The sequence below is a fragment of the Lepidochelys kempii genome, chromosome 8 (genome assembly GCF_965140285.1).
Source record: "Lepidochelys kempii isolate rLepKem1 chromosome 8, rLepKem1.hap1, whole genome shotgun sequence".
Classification (NCBI taxonomy): domain Eukaryota; kingdom Metazoa; phylum Chordata; order Testudines; family Cheloniidae; genus Lepidochelys; species Lepidochelys kempii.
In genome coordinates, this window is record NC_136387.1 from 97,120,416 (window position 1) to 97,144,941 (window position 24,526).

General features: G+C 47.5%; 1 protein-coding gene across 1 annotated transcript; it reads right to left on the minus strand.

Annotated features, from left to right (window-relative positions):
• Positions 1-909: 909 nt before the first annotated feature.
• On the minus strand, positions 910-23,795 carry SHISAL2A (shisa like 2A). The gene is made up of 4 exons (XM_073357717.2): positions 23,614-23,795; positions 12,027-12,166; positions 5,912-5,988; positions 910-2,368 (listed from the first exon to the last, which is right to left on the minus strand). Exons 1-3 carry the CDS (start codon positions 23,793-23,795, stop codon positions 5,960-5,962), a joined length of 351 nt encoding a protein of 116 aa, XP_073213818.1. The 3' UTR covers positions 910-2,368; positions 5,912-5,959.
• Between the last annotated feature and the right edge of the window lie 731 nt (positions 23,796-24,526).

Genomic DNA, 24,526 nt, shown 5'->3' on the forward strand with positions numbered 1-24,526 from the left:
TCTGACACTGATGGGCTCAATCTCCCTAATGAAGCCTGTCATAGCTTGGGCCCTGATTCCCATTGAGGGCCAGCCACCCTGTGACAGTTATTTAAAATAAAATGTGCACTGCTCCTGCAGACTACCACAATAATGATTCTCCCAGGAACCTAAGCAAATTAGGTGGCTAAAATCAGGGAGAGTTGGATGCTTAACTCCCTTAGGCTCCTTTGAGAATTTGGGAGGCTGGAAATTATGGTACATGAACTGCAGCTGTGGTGTACTGTGCCTTTAAATTCATAGGTGTCTGCAATGGCAGCTGTAATTTTGAGAGAGAAAGTTTATGCAGCATGTTACAGAAGAAATGCTCTCTCCTTGAGGCTTTGCTTTAGTTATTTATCTCTCACCACCCCGCTAAATCAAAAGCACGATGTTCTTTGTGCATCGAAAAGCATAAGAAGAAGAAAGTTTAAGATCCATACTATTTTCTAGAAATATTTCTGTTCCAAAAATCTTTATTTGACCCAGTTTTTAAGTGCCTGGAGGCAAAACTGACTGGTAGATGAACTTTTGGGACTGCAGCCCTAAATGGATTATATAAATCTGTCTGTTCCATTAAAATACTCACACATGCTGTCAGGTTTAGAAAATCTTTTCATCTCATATCTTAAAGAAACTTGTCAAGTTAAACTGGAATTGTAACTGGTCAGTGGTGTTTTCTACTTAGGGAAATATGTTCTGCATTTTTACAGCACTTAGAAGTATGCTAGTATAACACTGTGTATGGTTGCTGTTCCCCTGGGACCCTCATGGAAATAAGATGTGCAGCTTGCACAGCAATACGAGTGAGCAAAAAATGTGAAATTTTAAAGACCTACAACAACTCTAAACTTTTATTAAGATATGCTACTCAGATACATCTGCAAGTCAAACTATCACCTTCAGCTAAAGAAGAATGTATTAGAGAAGTAAAGACAATATAAAGGCAACAAACAAATACAACACTGAGATGGTATACTGAAAAGGCTTGAAAGAAAGTAGCAGTCCAATATGATGGGCAAAATTCTTCTCTGATCTACACCTATGATAACTCATTGGAGTTGCATGGAGGGAAGTCAGAGCAGAATTTACACCAAGAAGTCTAGCATCATTTGGTTAAGTGTGCAAATCAAAATACACCATTGCTTCTCAGTACAACATCTGTACATTAATGGTTGTAAGAAACACATAACCGGGACCGGCTTCATGTTGGCCCTGGATGTTAATGGTGGTTATAGTTGCCATAAAACACCTCTGGAAAGTCTGTCATAGTCTGTGGACTGGTTATCACAGTTGTTGGATCATATTAGAGAAGTTCTGTATTAAAATCACAAATGAGTTTGATTCCCCGTAGTTTAAATTCCAGGGTATTACTAATTAAGAGGTCTCTTGGTTTTTGGTACTGTTTCTCTCCCTCTCTGTGTGAAACTTGCAAGCTGCTAATTGTGTTAGTACATTCTAAGACAGAGTCTGTTCTCAAAGCAATTCTTTGTAACAACAACTACTCACACACAGAGAGATCCAAAGCAATACTCTGTAACAACAGAAACAGCACCCAGAGACTCCCCGCCCTTTTGTTGTATTCATCTCGTTTTGTTAACAATTGTGATTAAAATAGAGATAGAGGATGTATGTGGATGGATGGTTGGTGTGGATAATAACTGAAAGATCAGGGAGGTGCCAACCTAAGAATCCAGTGTCCATCGGCTGAAGAAGGCGTCAAGTGGAAACAACCAGAGGACCCCTGGAGGGCAGACTGGAATCCACCCAACAGCCTCAAGAGTGGGAGAACCAAAAAACAAGATAACATCTGGCAGCACAGAGCCATCAGGAATGTGACATCTGCTGATTGATTCAGCAACAGCATGATGAAGCAATTCCCATAGACTGGCATAGGAAGAAATTCCTATAAAAATGGACTCTAGAAAGTGAGAACTTTGGGGTCTGATTCTGCAAACCAACTTCCAGGAGCATCAGATGAGCATCTGACAAGGCCCTGCTCCCTCCTAACGTCCAGGCCACCTGGCCAGTGGCTTGGTATGAGCAACTCTAAGGCTGGTATCTATGATAACAACCTTGCAGAACCTGTGTATGTGTGTATGAATGAATATGTGAATAAATATGAAATTGAATGGAATGTTATAGCTATAACTAACTGCTTACTATGATTCTTTCTGTATTCACAATAAATGTGGCATTTTGCCTTTTCCCCTTTAATAAGATCCTGCTGGTTTTTATTTTATTGGTATAACACAGTCCAGTTTATGGCTAAAGAAGCATTTCCTGAATCCATTTGGCTCTGCAGATGCACTGCTTCAGCTGGTGCCTTCTGAAGGATACGGTTCCATGCCTGGAAAACAGCAACCATCATTTAGATATACACAGAGAACAGCGGGATTTTGTTTATAAAATTTGTTCTTGCTCATTGTGAGTGAAATCCACCTCTGCACAGACAGCCCCTACAAGACTGATGCACCACTTAAATCCACATAAGTACTCAAAAGAGGGCTTAAGTGGAACCTAAATGGTTGCCATGTCTTGTGCTGGCCCTCTGCATAAAGGTTAGAAATATGCTTGGACTGAAATGACCAAGGATAACTGCATCAAAGACTGTGTAGTTTAACATTTATATTCAGCGCCCTCTGAGGCTGCAACATACACTGCTAATGGCACTTCAGAAGTTATGGGATTATAACAAACTCCTTGGCTATTTTAAAATAAAATATAAGGCACAGCAAATTCTTTATGCCACACAGATTCCATCCACTACCACTAATCCCTTCCCCACCAGAATTTCTCATTAGCGAAAAAACAAGAGGGCGTGCAGGGGACTTATAATGGGAGATGAAGATCTTCATCTGTGAGTCACAGATTCTAATGAGGGCCAGGTTGGAAGTGGCTGAAATGGTACATGAGAAGTTCACAGCTTGTTTCAGTCCAGTTCCTAGTGGATGTGTGTGTCCGTGTCACAAAATCACTACCTGTATTGGTCCCCTTGTGGGTAACCCTGGCAGAGTGACCAAGGAGTGACTGGACACCAAGAATGAATTACTATACCTTCTTGCCCCCAGGGATGGTCCTTCCAGGACAGAGACTAGTGTGGGAGGATGTGAGGAAGCTTGCACTACTGCTTCTCAGGCTGTAGCTGTTCTAGGGGTACACCGAGGATTTTGGTCTGCAGAGCTGTTTACCCAGCACTTTTCATCAACACATAAACACAGCAGCTGATGCTGATATTTTGCTAGTTTATATAATATTTCAGCCATTCTCTGCTTGCCAAATAGATGCAAAGAAATCCATGCCTATGCAGTGTATGTATGGTAACATCACAGGATGTTAAAGGTTAGCTCCTCCACAGTGATCAACACGGCATGGCGTGGCTAAAAATCAAGAGAAAAATTCAGTCCTCAGAGGCAAAGTTTTGGTCACATTGCGGAGTTTTAATCTTACTTAGCTGGGGTGAGGATATTTCCCACAGGCCTCTTGGAGTAATAAAGTAGGTGCACAGTCTACAGTATACCTAATTGAGTTATATTTTGAATGTGACCACATGTTGCACTAATGTAATCTAAACACTTGCCAGTGTGAGTGGGTTGAGACGCCTTTCCCAAGCTTGTTCTTGGAACCAGAATGAGTTTACTGGGGGGAAGGGGTGTGCTCTACTACTATTTTAGAAACAGTGGATTAGGTGGAGGAAATACTGTATGCACATTAAGCAAAATCCAGCATCTTCTGTGTAGCTTTCTTCGGCAAGTGAAGGTTTGGAGCGTTGGATGGAATTTTTGACAGATCTGGGGTGATTTATAGGCTTTGGCGGGATAATTCCTGCCATTCTGGGTTAGCTCCCGGTAATAGTTGGTGACATCAAAACATACTGGCCTATTGTAAAATAAATGACATTTTTTTAATCCAGCAACTAAACAAACTGAAAATATTTAAAGCAGGGATGGGAGAAACCTATCTGGACTCCAACTTTCCCCCCAAAACTTCAACCAAATATTTGCTGAGGTTCAGAAAAGTTCAGATAACTTTCCCACATCACCACATTATTTTTCATTTTCATGGCAGACACCTCCTTTTTTTCCTTAATTCCTGACAGGGCTAGAAGCAAAATTGCTTAAACACTGAGAGGCTCTTTCTATTTCCAGTCCAAACAGAAATCCCACAAGACGACTCATATGAAAACTAATTCTCATGGTATTTCCAGCCCAGTTTTGTAGACTCAAGAAGCTCAGTTAATCTGTGAACCTTTGGGTCTTTATCAAAATTGAACTGGAATGCCAAACTCACTGAAGTCCCCTTTCCCTAATTAGGTGTCTTTTCCCTTGTCTTATCCACATGATTCTTCTCTCCCCTCCCTCTCAATAAGCACCACCACTTAACATGCTACATTTCAGAGCACTGCACAAATGTTACTCTTCACAACACCCTTGGGAGGTAGAGAGTTAGCATCCGATGAAATGAGCTGTAGCTCACGAAAGCTTATGCTCAAATAAATGTTAGTCTCTAAGGTGCCACAAGTCCTCCTTTTCTTATTATCATCCCTATGTCAGAAATGGTGAAACTGAGGCAGAGAGCATGACTTACTCAAGGCCACATTGATATGAGAGCCAGATTCGAACTCATGGGGTCCTAGCTCATAATCTGTTCACTAGGTCTCATGGCCTCAGAATAAATCATTGAACTCAAAGTAAACTTTTACCTGAGGAACTTTCTTAAAGCCACATGGGCTGCAGGCACTTTTAATCTTAGAACCCACAGTGTAATGGAAAGAATAAGACAAAACAAATACGACTTTATTTATGGGCGACTTCCTAGTTTCAGGTGCCTTTTTCCATCTTACCATGGCATTATTCTCCCATAAACCATCTAATTTGAAACAATAGGAAGCAATGATCTTTTTCCTTTGTACAATGCTGTATTTCAAAATGAGTTTTGTCATAATAAATATTTCAATAAAAAAACAAGTAGCAAAACAACGCAAGCCAACCTCTTTCGTGCTGCTGATTAAGGGAAATGCACAGAGATACCATTTGGTTCAGTTTGCTAAATGGGATGTCAAAGTAACATCAGGCACGGATTTCTCACTGCTTGTAGGTGTGTTTATTACATAGCCTTGTTGTTCCAAGAACAGCTGCTGAGCAATAAAGGTTCCCTCTTCCCCTTGACAGACACTGTTGGTCCATGGCCTTGCATGCACTCTATAGATGCTTAGCCACGAGCTTTCACCCCAGGTAAAAAGTAGTATTTTGTTTCATTTCACCTAATGTCCTGCAAATTATTTATAAATTCCTTCTCAAGGCTGAAGCACAGTCATTATATTTTGAATGCTTCCTAGCTTGGTCTGTGAGGCAGGCAACTTGACCTTTTACAACAAGTCCAGCATGCAGTGAAGTCAGAATGAGAAACCTCGGTTTTTGTGAGATTCCCTTCCATTTCTCTTTGCGATTTGGCATAGCAACAGTACAGACTGTATATTCAGAAAACAGAACAATACTGAACTACTTATCTGATATTTAAGTCCCTATTTTTCTTACACAAATGCCTTCTTACCTGTTCATCACCAAAGAATCTTTTCCCAAAAGAGGTCACACTGGCTGCCTCATAAGTGAGCCACGGAGCTACCTGGCCACTAATGTAACTACAGTATGAGGGGAATGCTTGCTCGCTCTCAGACTATTACTATGAAGGAGCATTTCTGGGTGAATCAAGCAGACCCATTGATAAGGGGTCATTAGTGTGTAAGTCATCCACTCTCTGCCATTAGCATGTTTCAACATCCTAAAAATCAACCTAGGAATTTATAGCATTTTGAAAAATGACTGCCCATCACATTGCTTAGAGAACTGAGGGCATGGAGGGTGGGGAAAGGTGAATAACATTTTCACTGTACCTATGTATTGCAGCACTGGCAGAATCCGGTCCAGTGCCTCTCTATTTTTCACAAAGAACACCCTCTAGTCTCACTGCCTGAAAAACAAAAACATTTCAGTAAAACAAACAGCAATATGCTTCTCTCAGTTAAATAAATAACTATGTATAGCTTGCCCAAAGCATTACAAAACACACTACTGGGAACCATCTTTCACTAGCTGAGGGGATGGCATGGATTAGATCTGTGGTTCTCAACCAGGGAGACGTGTTCCCCTGGGGGTATGCAGAGGTCTTCTGGGGGTACATCAACTCATCTAGATATTAGCTAGTTTTATAAGACTACAGAAAAAGCACTAGTGAAGTCAGTAGAAACTTAACATTTCACACTAAACATTTCACTTGTTTATACTCCTCTATATACTATACACTGAAATGCAAGTACAATATTTATATTCCAATTGATTTATTTTATAATTATATGGCAAAAATGAGAAGTAAGCAGTTTTTCAGTAACAGTGTGTTGTGACACTTTCATATTTTTATGTCTGATGGTGTAAGCAAGTAGTTTTTAAGTGAGGTGAAACTTGGGGGTCCACAAGACAAATCAGACTCCTGAAAGGGGTCCAGAAGTCTGGAAAGGTTGAGAGCCTCTGGACTAGATGACCTGATAGCGGAGCCCTTTTTTTGGTCTCTGATCTCTATGGGTATGTCTAAAGTGCAGTGTAAACCCACGGTTCAAACTCAGGCTCAAGCCCAAGCCCCCTTCTATTTCCACACAAATCATCCCAACCCAAGCTTGGACCCAGGGTCCCAGCACCCCACAGGGGTGAGGGTCCGATCCTTTGAGTCAAGGTGGGACCCAGGGTTCAAGCCATATTGCTTTGCAGTGTAGATACAACCCCACTAGATTCATTCTCTGTGAGTCTGCCAAAAGAATGCCATGGGGTGACTTTCTTTGTCCTCTAGACAGTCAAGTTTGGTGGATAGTCAAGTTTTCCCACACTGCACCATGAACAAAGGGTTAGAGAGGCCACATTTTGGGAGGGTGCAAGGAAGTCTGGGGTATGGGTGATTGGACTTGGGCCTGCACAATGCAGTGTAGACACTGGAGCCTCAGTTTGGGACCAAGGGTTCAACAATTCCTAACCTAAAGTTACAAATAAGTATAGATGCTCAAACCCTAGGTTAACAAACCCAGGGTCTGCTAACTCAAGTTCTACTAATACTGGGCTAACATTGCAGTGTAAACACACCCTATGATGTGATAACTGAGGGACACGTTAGAAAAAGATAAACATCAGGATGGGAACATAGGACTGGAAGAGGCATCCTGGGTCATCAAGTCCAGTCCCCTGCTACCTCAGGCACCCCTGTCATATAATCCCATTAATTAATTTCTCAAACTCCATCCTGAAACCAGTTAGGTTTCTTGCTCCCACTACTCCTATTGGGAGGCGTTTCCAGAGTCTCACTCCTCTAAATAGAAACTCCCTTCTAATTTCCAGCCTAAATTTATCCATGGCCAATTTATACTCATTTGTTCTCGTGCCAACGTTGTCCTTTGTCTTAAATAGCTCTTCTCCTTCCCTGGTGTTTACCCTCCTTATGTATTTATAGAGAGAAATAATATTCCTTTTCAGTCTTCATTTTGCTATGCTAAACAAGCCAAACTCTTTTAATCTTCTCTTGTAAGATTGGTCCTCCTTTCTCTGATCATCCTCATTGCCCTTCTCTGCACCTGCTCCAGACTGAGTAAAACTTTCTTTGACACGAATGACCAGAATAGTGCACAGTATTCCAAATGAGGTCTTACCAGTGTCTTGTAATGTAATTAATTCTTCCATATCTCTACTGGAAATACCTCACCGGATACATGCTTAGGGCATGTCTTCATAGCAACATTAAAGCGCTTCCATGGCAGAGCTTTAACGCGGCTGTGTAGTCGCAGCACCAGCGCTGGGAGAGAGCTCTCCCAAGGCTATAAAAAAAAACCACCTCCACAAGGGGAGTAGCTCCCAGCGCTGGTCCACTGTCTACACTGCCACTTTACAGCACTGAAACTTACAGCACTCAGGGGGGTGTTTTTTCACACCCCTGAGTGAGAAAGTTGCAACGCTGTAAAGTGGCAGGGTAGACAAGGCCTTAGATTGCATTTGCCTTTTTTCTCCACAGCCTCACCACATTGGTTGCTCACAGTCATCCTGAGATTGACTAATACACCCAAGTCTCTCTCTTCCTCTGTTGTTTCTGTCTCATAAACCCTCCAGCATATAGCAGAAAATGGAGAGGATAAAGAAGAGTTATTAGGGTGGCACAGGGTGTGGCATAACTAGGAGTCATGGGGTGAAATTCAACAAAGGAAACTATAGCCTAGATTACAATGAAAGCTTTGCTGATAATGAGATCTTTTAAACAGCAAAACAGTTTCCTAAAGGAAATACCTGTAGCAGAAACTCCCCTATGTTTGACATTTAAAATGGATTGGAAAAACACTGGATAACATTACAATAATATTTTTCACTACTATAGCACCTTCCACTCAATGACCACAAAGCACTCTGCAATAGAAGTCTCACAACCATTCTGTAACATAGGGAAATATGACCGTCATTTTGCAGACAGATTAAAGGGGAGATTTTTCAAGGCACAAACGGCAGTTAGGTATTTTACTGATTGCACAGCCAATCTAACTCTGGCATTTCCTAATTTTTTATTGCTTGCCTTTGTAATCATAATAATATTCTTGTAAAGTAGTTTTGTGTGTGTAGGTTCCTAGGGTTTTACAAAAAACAAACTGAAAAACAGAAATTTCAACATGAGGCATCTTAGTGACACCCAGATGGATCATCAGCAGGATTGGAACCTTTAGATGTACTGCATAGACCTCTGCCACTTAAGCTAATTGAGTAACTCATATCAGTAGTAGGTTGTCATATCAGTTAGTAGGTTCTGTGGACTAAAGGGGATGAGACACACTTTGCCAGCAAGTTTCACAGATATTTGCTGACAACAGAAAAATGGTGAGACTCAGGAATCTTGGGTTTCAGTCCCTGCTCAGGAGGGGATTGTGCTCTGGTGGGCACAGATTTTTATGACTGTTCCCACCAACTGTGACCCTTTCTGTCATGTCCCATCTCTTCACCCCAGTCCCAGTCTCCACTCCTCACACTTCTCATCCCAGTCACCTTGCCCAGGAAGTCATAGTCTCACTTCTCCAGACTCCCCCATCTCGTCTTCCCTTATCTCCAGTTCCAGTCTCTTTACCCAGACTTTTTCAATCCCCACCCCACACAATTCCCTTTTTCTCAGATTCGTTGCCTAGCCAGTCCAGTTCCCTACCACTGTGGTCACCAATTGCTCTCACCCCACCCACATTGACTTCCTCGCCCAAACTCCCTCCCCAGGCTCTTCATCCATTCTCAGTGCTCCTCCAGAGTCTTTACCTAGCCAGTCCTTATTCTCCCTCCTGCACCTGGCCCCTTGTCAAATATGTCTCCCCTCCCACATCATCTCCTTCTCCCTACCCCACTGATTCTTAGTCCTACTCTCCTTGCCCAGCCTTTCCCAGACTCCCCCATTCTGGGCCCTTGTCCAATCTCAGGTTTTCCCCCCACCCAAATTTACTAGTTCTGAGTCCCGCTGCTATGTTTTCCTCCCCATTTCCTAGTCTCCCCCAGAGCCCAACTCCCAGTCCTAGTTCCCCCTTCCTTCCCTTGCAAGCCTCCAGTCCCAATCCTCTCCCTCCCTTGCAAATTCCTTGTCCCAATCTTCTCCCTTCGTCCCCACCTCTCCCACGTCTGGCTCTTGTGCCCTCTGCAGGAGTGTTGAAAATTTTTTATAGTGGGGTGCTGAGAGCCATAGAACCAAACTGTAAACCCTGTATATGATGGAAACCACTTCAAGCCAGGGGGTGCGGCAGCATCCGCAGCACCCCTAGTTCCAGCACCTATGGCCCTCTGCATTCAAACTAGGCAGCTTCTTCCTCCATGTAGCCTGAGCCCATACAGAGGAGCATTTAGAGTACAGGAGAGACAGGTGAAGCTGGGAAGGAAACTGCTTTCTTGTCCTTGGAAAAATTCTGAGATTTTGGAAAAATTTCCTGTCTTTAATCAGGACCAATTAATTAATTAAAAATTCCAAACCTTGAAATTTTTTGCAAACTGACAATCAGAAATACATTTTGGTTCAGGTCAACCAAAACATTTAATTTTGACATTTTCAAATTTTTTAATGACAATTAGCCTATATTTCTAATGAAAAGTTGTTTCAAAGTGAAAAACAGAATTTTTCATTTAAAACAATATCAGAACATTTTTAAAACCAAGAAATTCCTCAAAAAGTACCCTTTCCCATTTTCACAAATTGACATTTCAGGGGGAAAAAAAAAGAATTCAAAAAATTCCTGACCAGCTACAGACAAATGATTGGCATATCTGAACAATTAGGGATCTTTAATAATAGAATACAAAGAAGTCAATGCGCTATTTTTTCAGGCTAAGCTTTTCCTTGTAAAATGAAATTATGAAACCTTGCTTATTTAGTCCAATCTCCTAATTTTGTAAGAACAAATAACTAATTGTTGTATTAAAAATTATTCTTTTCAAGCCCTTACTAGTAATTTATAAGTCTGTAATTGTCTCCATATTCCATCCCAGAGATCCCTGTAATCTGAGTTTGAATACACCACAGGAAGCTTAAATAGAGGCTCAGATTTAAAGGACAGTGTTAGTGCCCATCATAAAATGTAATTTATTATCACCACTTTGCAACGGAGTGGGATAGCCTGACCTAGAGAACTGTCCAAGCTAATATACATTACATGGTGAATACATATAGTTGAACTGTTAGAATGCTGTCAGACTGGTGGGCCACGTGCAGGGTGATATGCAGGGAGAGTAAAAGGAGCCTTTAACTATTCTTTTACCACGGAGCAGAAGCAGCCAGAACTGCAGTCCTGGAGCTCAGGGATTGCTCACTGCTACTGACCACAGGGATGCCAGTAATTTCAAAAGGGACAGGGTAGATTTGCTGATCCCTTTCCCCACCAACTAGCCATGGAGGGGAGACTATGCTGCACCTTCCTATGAAATGATGCAGCAGCTATGCTCCACCATATTCCTCTCCTGCTCCCCTGCCTGCCTGGAGCCTCTCCTCCCTTGCCCACCTCTCACAGCTTAAACTCCCGTTTTCCTCCACAGCTGCAACAGTTCCATCCATCCCTCTCATACAGAGATTCCACTGATTCCCCCGTCCTGAATTTTGAAGGGGTTAATACTTATATACACAATGACAGTGTAAAGTTTAAAAAAATAACATGGACTGTAACTGAATTTCCTTTACTCCAGTAAACTAAAAGTTCCTGCAGGAGAGTGTTTAGTGTAAAGCTCTAGATTGGAATTTGTTTTGGGCATTTGTGGCCCCAGAAAGGAGAAGCCATTTTGGTTTTGGCCAGAGGGCTGACCTATGCTCCCAACTGAGGCAGTGTCCTGGCCACACCTTACAGCAGAAATAAACAGCCCTCTCACAGAGGAATTATTGCAAAGATTCTACCTAACTATAAAGACAAGACAGGTTACTTGAGAGAAAGGATGTTCCACCAGAGGTTTCCTGTGTGACCTTGGCCAGATCACAAATGGTAGGTGTACACTGCAATTAAAAAAAAAAAAAAACAGCTGGAGCTATAAGACTGCAATATAGCTGTTCAGGCTTGGGCTGCAGCTTGGGCTCTGGAACCCTGCAAGAGCCTTTACCCTGAAGAGATAAAGATTTACTCCATCAGTGAATTGGTGAAGGCAAATCCAGCATATCAGAAGTTCTTTTGTGATGGGGATTTTAAATACCCAGAGAGATAGTTAAAAACAAAACTCTCAGCATAGCCTGCATAGTCTTTAATTAAGGAGTTATAACAGGAATGGTTTGAGATTTTACAACACCCTGCTGCCTGAGCCCCGCAAGCCCAAGTCAGCTGACACAGGCCAACTATGGGTATTTTACTGCAGTGTACACATACACTTAGGGACAGATTTTTAAGGATATTTAGGTACCCAGATGGATGCCTAGTGGGGTTTTAAAATTCTTGCTGGAGTAAACCTTTATCGCTGCAGATGATGTCAACAACACAAAGCTGATCTTACCTGCTATCTGCAAGCTTAAACCTGTATCCAGCTTGTTGCGTGGCTTCGTACTGATAAACAAGTAACAGAGAACACACACTGTGATGATAAAAGCAAGCAGGACCACCGCTGCTATTGACAGACCCACAAGTGCTCCAACACTGAGAAGAGAGAAAACAAAGTGATTAAGTGTACACACTAATCTGTGATGTCTGTCAAACAAATGCCCAACATGGGATCTGGAGGTTACCTGTATTCAATAGGGCAGGGAAACAATCTTACATTTTTACTACATGTATAGATTTAGGACCAGATCCTTAGCTGGTGTAAAGTTCCTCAGTGGAGCTAAGCCATTTTACAGTAGCTGAGTGCTTTTATCATGTTACCTGCTACTTATTGGGCCTGATTCTGCTCTCATTTACAGTGATGTAAATCAGGAGTAACTCCACTGAAGCAACACCCATGTAAAACTGGTATCAGTGAGATAACTCTCTCTCTAGTCCTGAGCCCGCCTCAGAAAAATGTAAAGAAATGTATATTCTTTGCTGGGAAATGCTCATCATTTACTGCAGCAATCAGTTCCTGTGTGTGAAATGGCTGGAAGAAATTACTCAGGGCTTCTTAAAAATCAAATCAGACAACATCAAAGGCACACTAACAAGAAATCAACAAAAAGTACTGGGGAATTACTTGTCTTCACAATTGTCCCTGATTTTTTATCTCAATCGTCCCTGATTTTATTGGCACTTCTACCATGGAACTTTGATTTAAAGGACAAAGGAAAAAACATTTCTTCCGATGTTGCACTATAAAAGAAAAGGCTCCCAACCTGCTAACAGACTGCTTAGGAGTCCATGCAAATATTTCATTCTTGGCTCTCTTCTCTGAAGAAACGTAAAGGGTATTAAATATTTTAGATTGAAGGTTAATTTTTGTACTTCAAGAAAATACACTTATTTTAAAACCTAATAGGAACATGTTTGATGTAGCGGATACATATTTGTCACAGGCTTCTCTCCTTTTGGTTCTGAAATGTGTGTAAAAAGGGCTAATGGAGTTTATTTAATGATTCAAACAGCACCACTCTTTTTTGCTAGTAGCTTTGCAAGGGAGAGTGGAACTCCATGACCCCCGCTATGCCTCTGTCTTACAGCTTGTCTACACTGGCAATTGACAGCGCTGCAACTTTCTTGCTCAGGGGTATGAAAAAACACTCCTCTGAGCCCTGCAAGTTTCAGCGCTGTAAAGTAGCCGTGTAGACAGTGCACCAGCACTGGAAGCTGTTCCCTTGGTGGAGGTGGTTTTTCTATAGCGCTGGGAGAGGTCTGGTGCTGCGACTACACAGCCACTTTAAAGCGCTGCCGTGGCAGAATTTTAACGTTGCTAGTGAAGACATGCACTCAGTGTAACAAGTTTTGAAGGCAGACCAATTTGCTGCTTCTAAGCCCTTTGTCAGTAGCCACTGCTGCAAAGGAGCAGTGTAAAACTGAATATTAATTCACTTGCACATAGTAATAAAGGCATTAAAAAAAAGGGAACATATTCAGGAGATGGGAAATGAACCAAGACATACATTATATCATAATATTAATTTACTGCAGCAGACGCTATCTCAGGGGTGGGCATACTACGGCCCGTGGGCCAGATCCGGCCTGTCAGGACTTTGGATCCGTCCTGCGGGAATGCCCCCTGTGGTGCCGCAGGCCTCATGCTACTCTCAGAAGCGGCCGACACCACGTCCCTGGGGCCCAGGGTGGGTGGGAGGGGCAGAGGGCTCTGTGTGTTGCCCTTGCATCCAGACACCACCCCCCGCAGCTCCCATTGGCCGGGAATGGGGAACCGTGGCCAATGGGAGCTTCGGGGGAGGTACCTGGAGGCGTGGCAATGGCAGCGCTCAGAGCCCTGTGTCCCCACTCCCCCGGGGGCTGCGCAGGGACATGGCTCTGGCTGCTTTCTGGAGCAGCGCGGCATGGGGCCAGGGCAGGCAGCCTGCCCTGGCGCCTGCCGCTGCCACCCTGGAGCAGCTTTAGGTAAGTGGCGCCAGGCCGGAGCCCAAACCGCTCCTGCACCCCGCTCCCCAACTCCCTGCCCTAAGCCCCCTGCCTGTACCTCGCCAGGTGGGTTCTGATCTCATTTCTGAGATTTCAATTCAGGCACTTATAACCAGAATAGACAAAGCACAAGGAATGTACTGGAAGGGATCCACATGAGCATCCATCAAATGAACAATTTTCCTTATGACTGAGTCCAATCCAGCATGAAACTGAATCTGGAGGCTTTTAAGAAAGAAAAACAGTATTGATTCTTTTCAGTTAATACTAGCTCTACAAGCTGAAGGCCTGAATACAATAACCCAGAGACTGGAGCACAAAAAAGAAAGATTGTCCACAGTCTCCTATCCAAATATTAAGGAGACCTATGCATGTTCAGGAAAGATCAGGATTATGCAGACTAACATGCTCTCTTCCTTATTCATGCATCCAGCTACTACCTCTTCAGCTGCAACTTACCATGACACCCATCATTTAATCATCTCAAGAGGCATTTCTTTATACAGTACATCTGTGCTACCATTACATGGCATGTGCAGACCACCATTCGGGGTAAAAATGGAAAAGTTAAGGAGGATTACTGCAGCAAGAGGAGTGCTGAGCATTCCTCATCACAAGTAAAAGGGTACAGAACAGCATGACACCAAGGAAGTGTTCTACATCTGAAAGACTGCCATGTCCTAGACCCACTTATCACTAAGGGCATGGCTACACTGGAAACTTCAAAGCACTGACGCAGAAGCGCGCTTTGAAGTACAAGCGGGGTCACGCATGAACGCTGTGAGAGAGAGCTCTCCCAGCGCTCTGAGCCTGTCCACACTAGCGCTTTAAACTGCTCAGACTTGCTGCGCTCAGGGGTGTGATTTTTCACATCCCCTGAGACAGCAAGTTAGAGCGCTATAAAATGTTAAGTGTAGACAAGCCTAAGGCTGAGATTTGGTCATGGAGGTCGCAGAAAGTCATGGATTCTGTGACGTTCACAGCTGCAATGGCTGCTGAAGCTGATCCCGGGGCCAGCTGCTTGGGTGCCCCGTTGGACAGCTTCACCAGGCGCTGCTCAGGTGCCCCACAGCCTGCCGCACCAGCTACAGTTGGAGTAGCCCGGGGCCAGCCGCACTGGCTGCTGCTCAGGCAGTCCCAGGGTGGCTGGCCCTGAGGAGTGTCTGAGGAGCGGTCCTAGGGGCAGCCCCGGAGGAGTGCCCAAGGAGTGGTCCTGGGGGCAGCCCCGGGGCCAGGCGCACCAGCCACTTCTTGGACGGCTGGCCCCAGGGAGCACCCATGCAGCAGTCCCAGGGGCAACTCCAGGGCTAGCCGCACCAATCACTGCTTGGGTGGCCCAGTAAACGCCTGAGCAGCGGTCTCAGGGGCAGCCCCGCGGAGTGCCCAAGCACTGGCCACGGCTTGGGCAGCTAGCCTGGGGGAAGCACCCAAGCAGCGGTCCCAGGGCGGCTGGCCCCAGAGAACACCCGAGCAGCAGTCCCTGGGACCTTGGAGCAGGGGTGGCTGGGGGCAGTCAGCCCCTGCAGCCAATGCGGGTGCTAGCCATAGGCCACAGGGCTCCCACAGCAGTGGTGTCCTGGGGCCCCAGGAGCAGCTAAGTTTTAGTCAGGGGTATTTATACAGTAAAAGTCATGGATAGGTCATGTCCAAAAACAAGTAATTCATGAAAAAAAAAATCACCATAAAAATGCAAAGTAAATTACCTCCAAGCTTTTAATAAATAATTATATATTTCATAAGCAAAATTATTAAATAATATTCTCTTCTTTGGTATTTCTTTAATTTACTTCCTGTGGAGGCACCAACCAAGAGAGCCGAAAATACAAACTCTGCTGAGGAGTTCCTGGATCTGAGATGCTGGACAGAGGCAAATTATTAATTGTTTTGTTATCTCAGCTCCACCTCCTGGGTAACCCATGCATTAGCTCATAAGCACTGATTTGAAAGAAATTGAATTTACTTTCTCTTGATTAGGTGCCACACACAATAAAAGTTTAAAGGGAAACCAGAGTACAAGCATAACAGTACTGGTATCTGTTAAGGAGCCCTTCATGAAAGGCTGCCTTAAAGCAGGCATAAATGGTTATCAGAGGATCAATCCACAAAGGAGGATATTTGGGTTGCCTAGAATTTCTCTGCCCTCAACATGTTAGTGATATGCTGTGCAGCAGTGGAATTGGTATGTTAAAATATTTTTTACCTTTTAACTTGAAATAAACTGTATGTATGTTCTTTTTGAATGGAATGCGGCTCTGGAATGCAACTGGCTGCATGTTCTTGTCAATATGGGCTCTTTTTTAAGACATCAGTGTCTAGCCTTTGTTAATCTTGCAGTAAAAATAAATTTAACCTGTGTAGTTGCTCTAATCCCAACCCCCTCCCACTGGCTAGTGCAGGGGGAGTGGTTACGGAAAAGGAGCATAGCTATAGCTAGCAGTTGTAACAGTTACACCACAGGGAGTTGTCACAATTTAGAGCAGACTAAGGCCATGCTAAATTGTGCAATGGTACCTGACTGGTGTAGATCAATCCAGAACTGAGGGCACACAAAGGTGGCTTAAATAAAGACACCTTTGCACTTCTCCCCTGAACTACACAGAGCATTCCTCAGCCACAGTTCAGATTTGGAGCTAATAAATCCATAAAGATATATAAGCCTTGGTTCAGCTACATAGACCTTCATACAAAGAATCCTTAATAAAAGCCAGGCTCTGATGTGAAAGAGGAAACAAAAGGCCAAAATAAATAAAGTGTGAAAGCATCTGTGGGAAAAGAAGTCAGGGAGAGAATGAGAAATAGGTAAAGGGACAAGGTCTCAATAAAGGAAAACGAGGACTGAAAAGACAGCAAACGAGTTCAATAACGAATAAGTCATGAGAAAGCAACTGAGCTCTGGAAAAATACAAAAGCAAAATTCCACAGAAACAGAGATACTGTAACAAAATGATAGAAAGAAACAGGTGAGGAGTGGGTAACAAATGCAAAGAAAAATAACTGGAAGAAAAAAAAATCAGTGAGAGAAAGCATCTAACACTCATGATGGATGTTCAGGACTCTATAATTAACCATGGACGAGACCCACAGGAAAAAAAAAAGTCCTGCACATGTTAGGAAGGGTAACTATTATTGATTAGAGAGGCATGACTAGCAGTGTAATGAGCACAGAACTTGGAGACAGGAATTTCTGAGTTCTAATCCTAGCTGTGACACCCAACTTCCTGTGTGCCCTTGGTGGGCCAGTCACCCCCTCCCAAATGCATTGAAAGGATTCATTATGCAGCATTTTTTAAGAACTTTGAATATTAAAAATGGTACGTATTATAGAGCAAACACAATTAGAACTGAGTTACCTTCTACCTACAGTATATGGATACATCATGCATTTAACTTACTCAGCTTAGTCTCAATCGCTCCCCAGGTTCATCTAAAGACATGGTTGCAAAGAAAGCTCATGAAAACAATATTTCTGTGAATTATATTTTCAAGCAGAATAGCAATGAACAGTCAAAGGAGAGTCATCTTTTAGAGGTGGTCCTTCTAGAAGGATTTTGATTCATTATTTGATTACTGTGCATTGCTTTGAAGATGTAAGGCCTGATTCTCCACTGCTTTAGCCCTGGTGTAGTCATTCACATGAGTGCAGAGTGAGTGTCATGTGGGACAAAATTTTACCAAATAGCACATACTATAAACCATTATCATAGTGTTGGGAAGCTGTAGAGTTTCCAGTGTCTGGCAGTATTGTCAATAAAAGTGAACCTGGCAGTATGTCTGGCAGTATTGTCAATAAAAGTGAACCTGGCTCTGATTTTTGCTTTCCATCCCGGCTCAGCCGTTCAGTATTTGCTTAACCCTGTGGCTGGCTGCTTCCTCAAGGGGCTAGACAGACTGTATTCTCAAGTACGACAGCCGATTCCCCCATGGGATCTCAATCTGGTGCTCTCGAGACTCTCTTCAAGACCCTGGTGACATGTTCTCTCCTCTACCTCTCTTGCAAGGTGGCATTCCTTGTGGCTATAACTTCAGCTAGGAGGGTATCTGAGCTCAAGGCCCTGAAGTCCGAGCCCCCTTATATTGTGGTTTACAAGGACAAGGTGCAGTTGCAGCCACATCCAGCTTTCCTCCCAAAGGTGGTCTTGCAATTTCATGCGTATCAGGACATTTTTCTGCCAGTGTTCTTCCCTAAACCACATGCCACTAACTGAGAACATATGCTCTGTTCCCAGGATGTCAGACACGTGTTAATGTTTTACACTGAGCAGATGAAACCATTTAGGAAGTCAACCCAGCTCTTTGTTACAACTGCAGAATGGATGAGAGAGCTACTGGTGTCATCTCAAAGGATCTGTTCATGGATCATGGCTTGTATCACACGTGCTACAACCTAGCAAAGCTGCCAGCCCCACCGTTGACAGCTCACTCCACGAGAGCGCAAGCTTCATCTGCAGGGCTGCGACGTGGTAGTCTACTCACACGTTTACATCGCACTATGCCATCACTCAGCAGGCTAGAGATGCTGCTGCTTTTGGCAGAGCTGTGCTTTTGGCAGAGCTGAGTCTGCAACTCAGTGAACTCTGACCCGTCCTCTGGGTGACTGCTTGGGAGCCACCTACTTGGAACTGAATGAGCAACCACTCGAAGAAGAAAAATGGTTACCTACCTTTTGTAACAATTGATCTTTGAGATGTGTTGCTTATGTCCATTCCAAAACCCACTCACCTCCCTTACTCCCCAAAGGAGAACATTGTGGGAATAAGGGGAAGACCTCTCAAACCCTGTTTCTTAGAAGTCTCTTATCTTGGGCAAGACCTACCGCAACCAAAACAGTCTAAAAATAGCTAACAAAATAAAACCCTACAACTCAATTTAATCTACACTAAGGCTAGTGCTGTAAAATAACTATTTATACCTAGCTCTAAATAGTACACATGGCATGGAAATGGAAACATTGGTTCCAGGACCACTGCAGCTGGATAGAAGAGCTGATGGATCGTTAGAGGGAAAGGGATATTTAGACCCTCAGTCTTTAGAATATTGGGCTCAAGTGAATTGCTCACCGTTCCTAACTGCCTTCTATTGCTCAAATAGGTTCTGTAGCCATGTGGTGTGGCTAGGTTAGGCCAGGTGACTCCTACACGGGGCTCTGTGGAGACTGTATTAGGAAGGAGAACCTTAATATTACATCTCACCTGGAAAAACATCACCACAGCACTATGTTGGGACACTAGCTTCCTAATGAACTGAAGTGGAAGAAGACACAATCACAAACATCATGTTCTGAAGACCTAGGTGACAGTGACCCTCAGAGGTCTCCCACCTAAGCTAACCTGCTTAGTCTCTGAAGGCTAATAGAAACACAACACAAGGAGGCATGGTTGCAAACATAGAGAGTGAGTCAATTAAATATTCCCATTGTTAAACAATTAAAATTGTACATTATTTTTCTCATGAATTTTACTTGTATGTTTAGTACAGTAAAAGCCTAGAACATCTGATCCATTTTGCAGAATGAACTGTGGTTTTCCCAGAAAAATGGATTATGACATTACTGGTGGCACTCTCCCTCCTCCCCCAGACCCCCACTACAGTTTTACCAAGTGACTGCATATACATCTTGGCTCTAGAACTAGTCCCTCTGGTTGCAATGATTCATCTTTCAACATGAGTATCCACCACCTAACAATCTGGAGGTAAGTAGTAGTAAAAATGTCACCTAAGGAGGAGTCAACTTGCTGAAATATTTTGTTCTTGTGGATTCAGTCTCTTTGCACACCAGCTTCTGACAAGTGCTTCAAGGAGATACATTCATTCTTGGGAGAGTGGGGAGGAAAAGACTAATGTTGTTTTATATTGATTCTATGGCAGATTGAGAAAAGTTTCTAACAATCACGATGGAGTCCAGACCAAACCTTCTTAGCTGGATTTGGTAGCTGTGACAGAGTGCCTAGCACTACAGTGGAACAAATAAGGACATCCTCAAGACTTATGGCCAAATTCCCTGCTGTTGTGATTCCACTGACTTCACAGTCAAATCCCCTACTGTTGTAATTCTATTGACTTCAGGATCAAATTCCCCGCTGGTGTAATTCCATTGACTTCAATACAGTTGTGCAAACAGATAATTTTTCCCTCTGTTTGTTTACTGCACAAAAGGATATTAATCTTTTACTGCACAAGATAACAAAATATACTATTTTTAGTGTCTCCACAATTTCTCCCTTTGCACAAAGCAGTTTACACAATCCCAGTTTCCTTTTCAGTGTGCTGCACAGTATTATTTTCAAACACTTTAACAGTTCAAGTTGCACTTCAAGGAGCTGCAGACAGATTTCCAACTGTTGAACAAAGAGGAAAGGAGACAGTGCTGGGAGAGATTCAGGCATGTTCCAAAATGAAAGTGAACATGGGGCCTCACATAAGCACATATGGACTCAACCTAACACATCTTTTCTAACTGCTATGATCTTACTAGTGGCATCTGAAAGTGGATAGCCAAAATTGACAAAGGTCCTCTATGAGCCAATTTACAGCAGTGGGTAAAGATTAGAGATGAGTACCTCACGTTGACAGTTTGTCAGAAAACTAAAAGTGTCCTTCCAAAATCAAAAACTTGAAAAACAAAAAACAAAGCTCAGTTTTCCACAAAAAGTAGATGCTTTTTACAAAAAAATTAATCAAAAATCTCAGTGTTAGTTGTAAAACAGTTTCAACTGAATTTTTTTCCATCGGCTGTAGTACAGATTTTATGTCTGATTTGAAACAGGGTTGGCAATGCCTTAAGAATTGTGCCCCCCCGTAGTATCACTTTCTACTCCCTTTTACTGAAAGTTTACTTCACCTTTAGTTCTGTCTGAGATGGAAACAGTATAAACATTTGGAGCCTGATCCCACACAATGCTGAGCTCCTCTTGAGAGATGCTGTTGACCTCAACTGCTCCTCATTTGTCCCTCTGGAATGGAGGATGCAAAAACCCTACAGAACTGGGTCTATTGAGATGTAATTGATTAGTTTCCAAACATCTCCCATTCCTAGAATGCCCATCAAGGGCTGAATCCTCAGAGCTTCCACATGTGGAAATTCCATGGAAGTCAATGGGAACTTCACGCTCAAGAGTCCAGGGCTAACTGGATCAGGCCCCAATTCACCTGACAGCAATTCCCCTAATATTAATAGTGCTGGGGCAGGCTATTATACACGTGTGTTCACGCCCCCGACGGGTGGTCTGTGCCCCGCGCGGACCGCTCCCCTTACCCAACACTCCGGGACGGATCCGTCTGTGCCCCCGGCCCCCCCCATCACCCGACGCCCCGGGACGGGTCGGACTGTGCCCCTGGCCCCCCCCACCCCGTCACCCGACGCCCCGGGACGGGTCGGTCTGTGCCCCCGGCCCCCCCCCCCACCCCCTCACCCGACGCCCCGGGACGGGTCGGTCTGTGCCCCCGGCCCCCCCCCCACCCCCTCACCCGACGCCCCGGGACGGGTCGGTCTGTGCCCCCGGCCACCCCCACCCCGTCACCCGACGCCCCGGGACGGGTCGGTCTGTGCCCCCGCCCCCCCCGTCACCCGACGCCCCGGGACGGGTCGGTCTGTGCCCCCGCCCCCCCCGTCACCCCGGGACGGGTTGGTCTGTGCCCCCGGCCCCCCCCCCTGTCACCCAACGCCCCGGGACGGGTCGGTCTGTGCCCCCGGCCCCCCCCCCGTCACCCAGCGCCCCGGGCGGGTCGGTCTGTGCCCCCGGCCCCCCCCCCCCTACACCCAACGCCCCGGGACGGGTCGGTCTGTGCCGCTGGCCCCCCCCCGTCACCCAACGCCCCGGGACGGGTCGGTCTGTGCCCCCGGCCCCCCCCCCCGTCACCCGACGCCCCGGGACAGGTCGGTCTGTGCCCCCGGCCCCCCCCCTGTCACCCAACGCCCCGGGACGGGTCGGTCTGTGCCCCCGGCCCCCCCCCGTCACCCAGCGCCCCGGGCGGGTAGGTCTGTGCCCCCGGCCCCCCCCGTCACCCAGCGCCCCGGGCGGGTCGGTCTGTGCCCCCGGCGCCCCCCCGTCACCCAGCGCCCCGGGCGGGTCGGTCTGTGCCCCCGGCCCCCCCCGTCACCCAACGTCCCATGACGGGTCGGTCTGTGCCCCCGGCCCCCCCCGTCACCCAACGCCCCATGACGGGTCGGTCTGTGCCCCCGGCGCCCCCCTGTCACCCAGCGCCCCGGGTGGGTAGGTCTGTGCCCCCGGCCCCCCCCACCCGTCACCCGACGCCCCGGGACGGGTCGGTCTGTGCCCCCGGCCCACCCCACCCGTCACCCGACGCCCCGGGACGGGTCGGTCTGTGCCCCCGGCCCCCCCGGTCACCCAACGCCCCGGGACGGGTCGGTCTGTGCCCCCGGCCCCCCCCCGTCACCCAACGCCCCATGACGGGTCGGTCTGTGCCCCCGGCGCCCCCCCGTCACCCGACGCCCCGGGACGGGTCGGTCTGTGCCCCCGGCCCCCCCCCGTCACCCAACGCCCCGGGACGGGTCGGTCTGTGCCCCCGGCCCCCCCCGTCACCCAACGCCCCATGACGGGTCGGTCTGTGCCCCCGGCCCCCCCCGTCACCCAACGCCCCGGGACGGGTCGGTCTGTGCCCCCGGCCCCCCCCGTCACCCAACGCCCCGGGACGGGTCGGTCTGTGCCCCCGGCCCCCCCCGTCACCCAACGCCCCATGACGGGTCGGTCTGTGCCCCCGGCGCCCCCCCGTCACCCAGCGCCCCGGGACGGGTCGGTCTGTGCCCCCGGCCCCCCCGTCACCCAGCGCCCCGGGCGGGTCGGTCTGTGCCCCCGGCCCCCCCCGTCACCCAACGCCCCATGACGGGTCGGTCTGTGCCCCCGGCCCCCCCCGTCACCCAACGCCCCATGACGGGTCGGTCTGTGCCCCCGGCCCCCCCCGTCACCCAACGCCCCGGGACGGGTCGGTCTGTGCCCCCGGCCCCCCCCGTCACCCAACGCCCCGGGACGGGTCGGTCTGTGCCCCCGGCCCCCCCCGTCACCCAACGCCCCATGACGGGTCGGTCTGTGCCCCCGGCGCCCCCCCGTCACCCAGCGCCCCGGGACGGGTCGGTCTGTGCCCCCGGCCCCCCCGTCACCCAGCGCCCCGGGCGGGTCGGTCTGTGCCCCCGGCCCCCCCGTCACCCAGCGCCCCGGGCGGGTCGGTCTGTGCCCCCGGCCCCCCCGTCACCCAGCGCCCCGGGACGGGTCGGTCTGTGCCCCCGGCCCCCCCCGTCACCAACGCCCCATGACGGGTCGGTCTGTGCCCCCGGCCCCCCCCGTCACCAACGCCCCGGGACGGGTCGGTCTGTGCCCCCGGCCCTCCTCCCCGTCACCCAACGCCCCATGACGGGTCGGTCTGTGCCCCCGGCCCCCCCCGTCACCAACGCCCCGGGACGGGTCGGTCTGTGCCCCCGGCCCTCCTCCCCGTCACCCAACGCCCCATGACGGGTCGGTCTGTGCCCCCGGCCCCCCCCGTCACCCGACGCCCCGGGCGGGCCGGTCTGTGCCCTCGTGGCCGGCTGAGGGAGCCGCTCTCACCTGAGCCACCACATGTAGCCGTGCTCGTAGGGGAAGAAGCTGTGGGGGTCATCGCAGCAGTACTTGACGTCCTGGAAGCCGCAGCAGTACAGGGCGCTCGCCTCGCCGTCCGCCCGCGGGCAGCTGAAGCCGCTCACCAGCGCCCCGTCGGCGCTCAGGTAGCCGGTGCAGTCGGAGCTCATGGTGCGGCGGGCGCTGCGGGCGGGAACCCTCACCGGCTCCCGACCGGCAAAGTTGGCTGGAGCTGGTGCCAGAGCGCGCCGCGCCGTGGGGAGCCGCGACAGATGCTGCCGGGCAAGCGGCCCCCGCCCCCGCCTCCGCCTCCAGAGGCGGCTCCGCAGAGTCCCCTGGAGAGCGGAGCGCGGCCCCCCGGTGCCTGGGGCGGGGGCCTCGCACCCCGCCCGGGCCACTGTATCCCACCCGCCTCCCGCCCGGGCCAGCCCGCGGGCTCCCCCTCCAGGACCGCTCCGGGAAGCTCTGCACTGTGCCGCGGTTGGGATTCTGTGGAAGGGGCCCGATCCCCCCCGCACTTCGGTTACATCAGGGAAGGATTAAGTCCAAAGACTTTCCTAAAACTTGTTTCTCTCGTCCCACTGCCCTCTGCAGACCAGACGGAGAAGGTACGGAGCTTTCACTGAGGTGATTTTTGTTATGCTGACAGTTTTTATCCATACAGACGAAACCAATCGCTTATAACCAAGAGAGACATTTCATAGAATATCAGGGTTGGAAGGGACCTCAGGAGGTCATCTAGTCCAACCCCCTGCTCAAAGCAGGACCAATCCCCAATTTTTGCCCCAGATCCCTAAATGGCCCCCTCAAGGATTGAAATCTCAATCCTGGGTTTAGGAGGCTAATGCTCAAACCACTGAGCTATCCCTCCCCCCCTTAGGGTTTTCACCCCTTAGGGTAC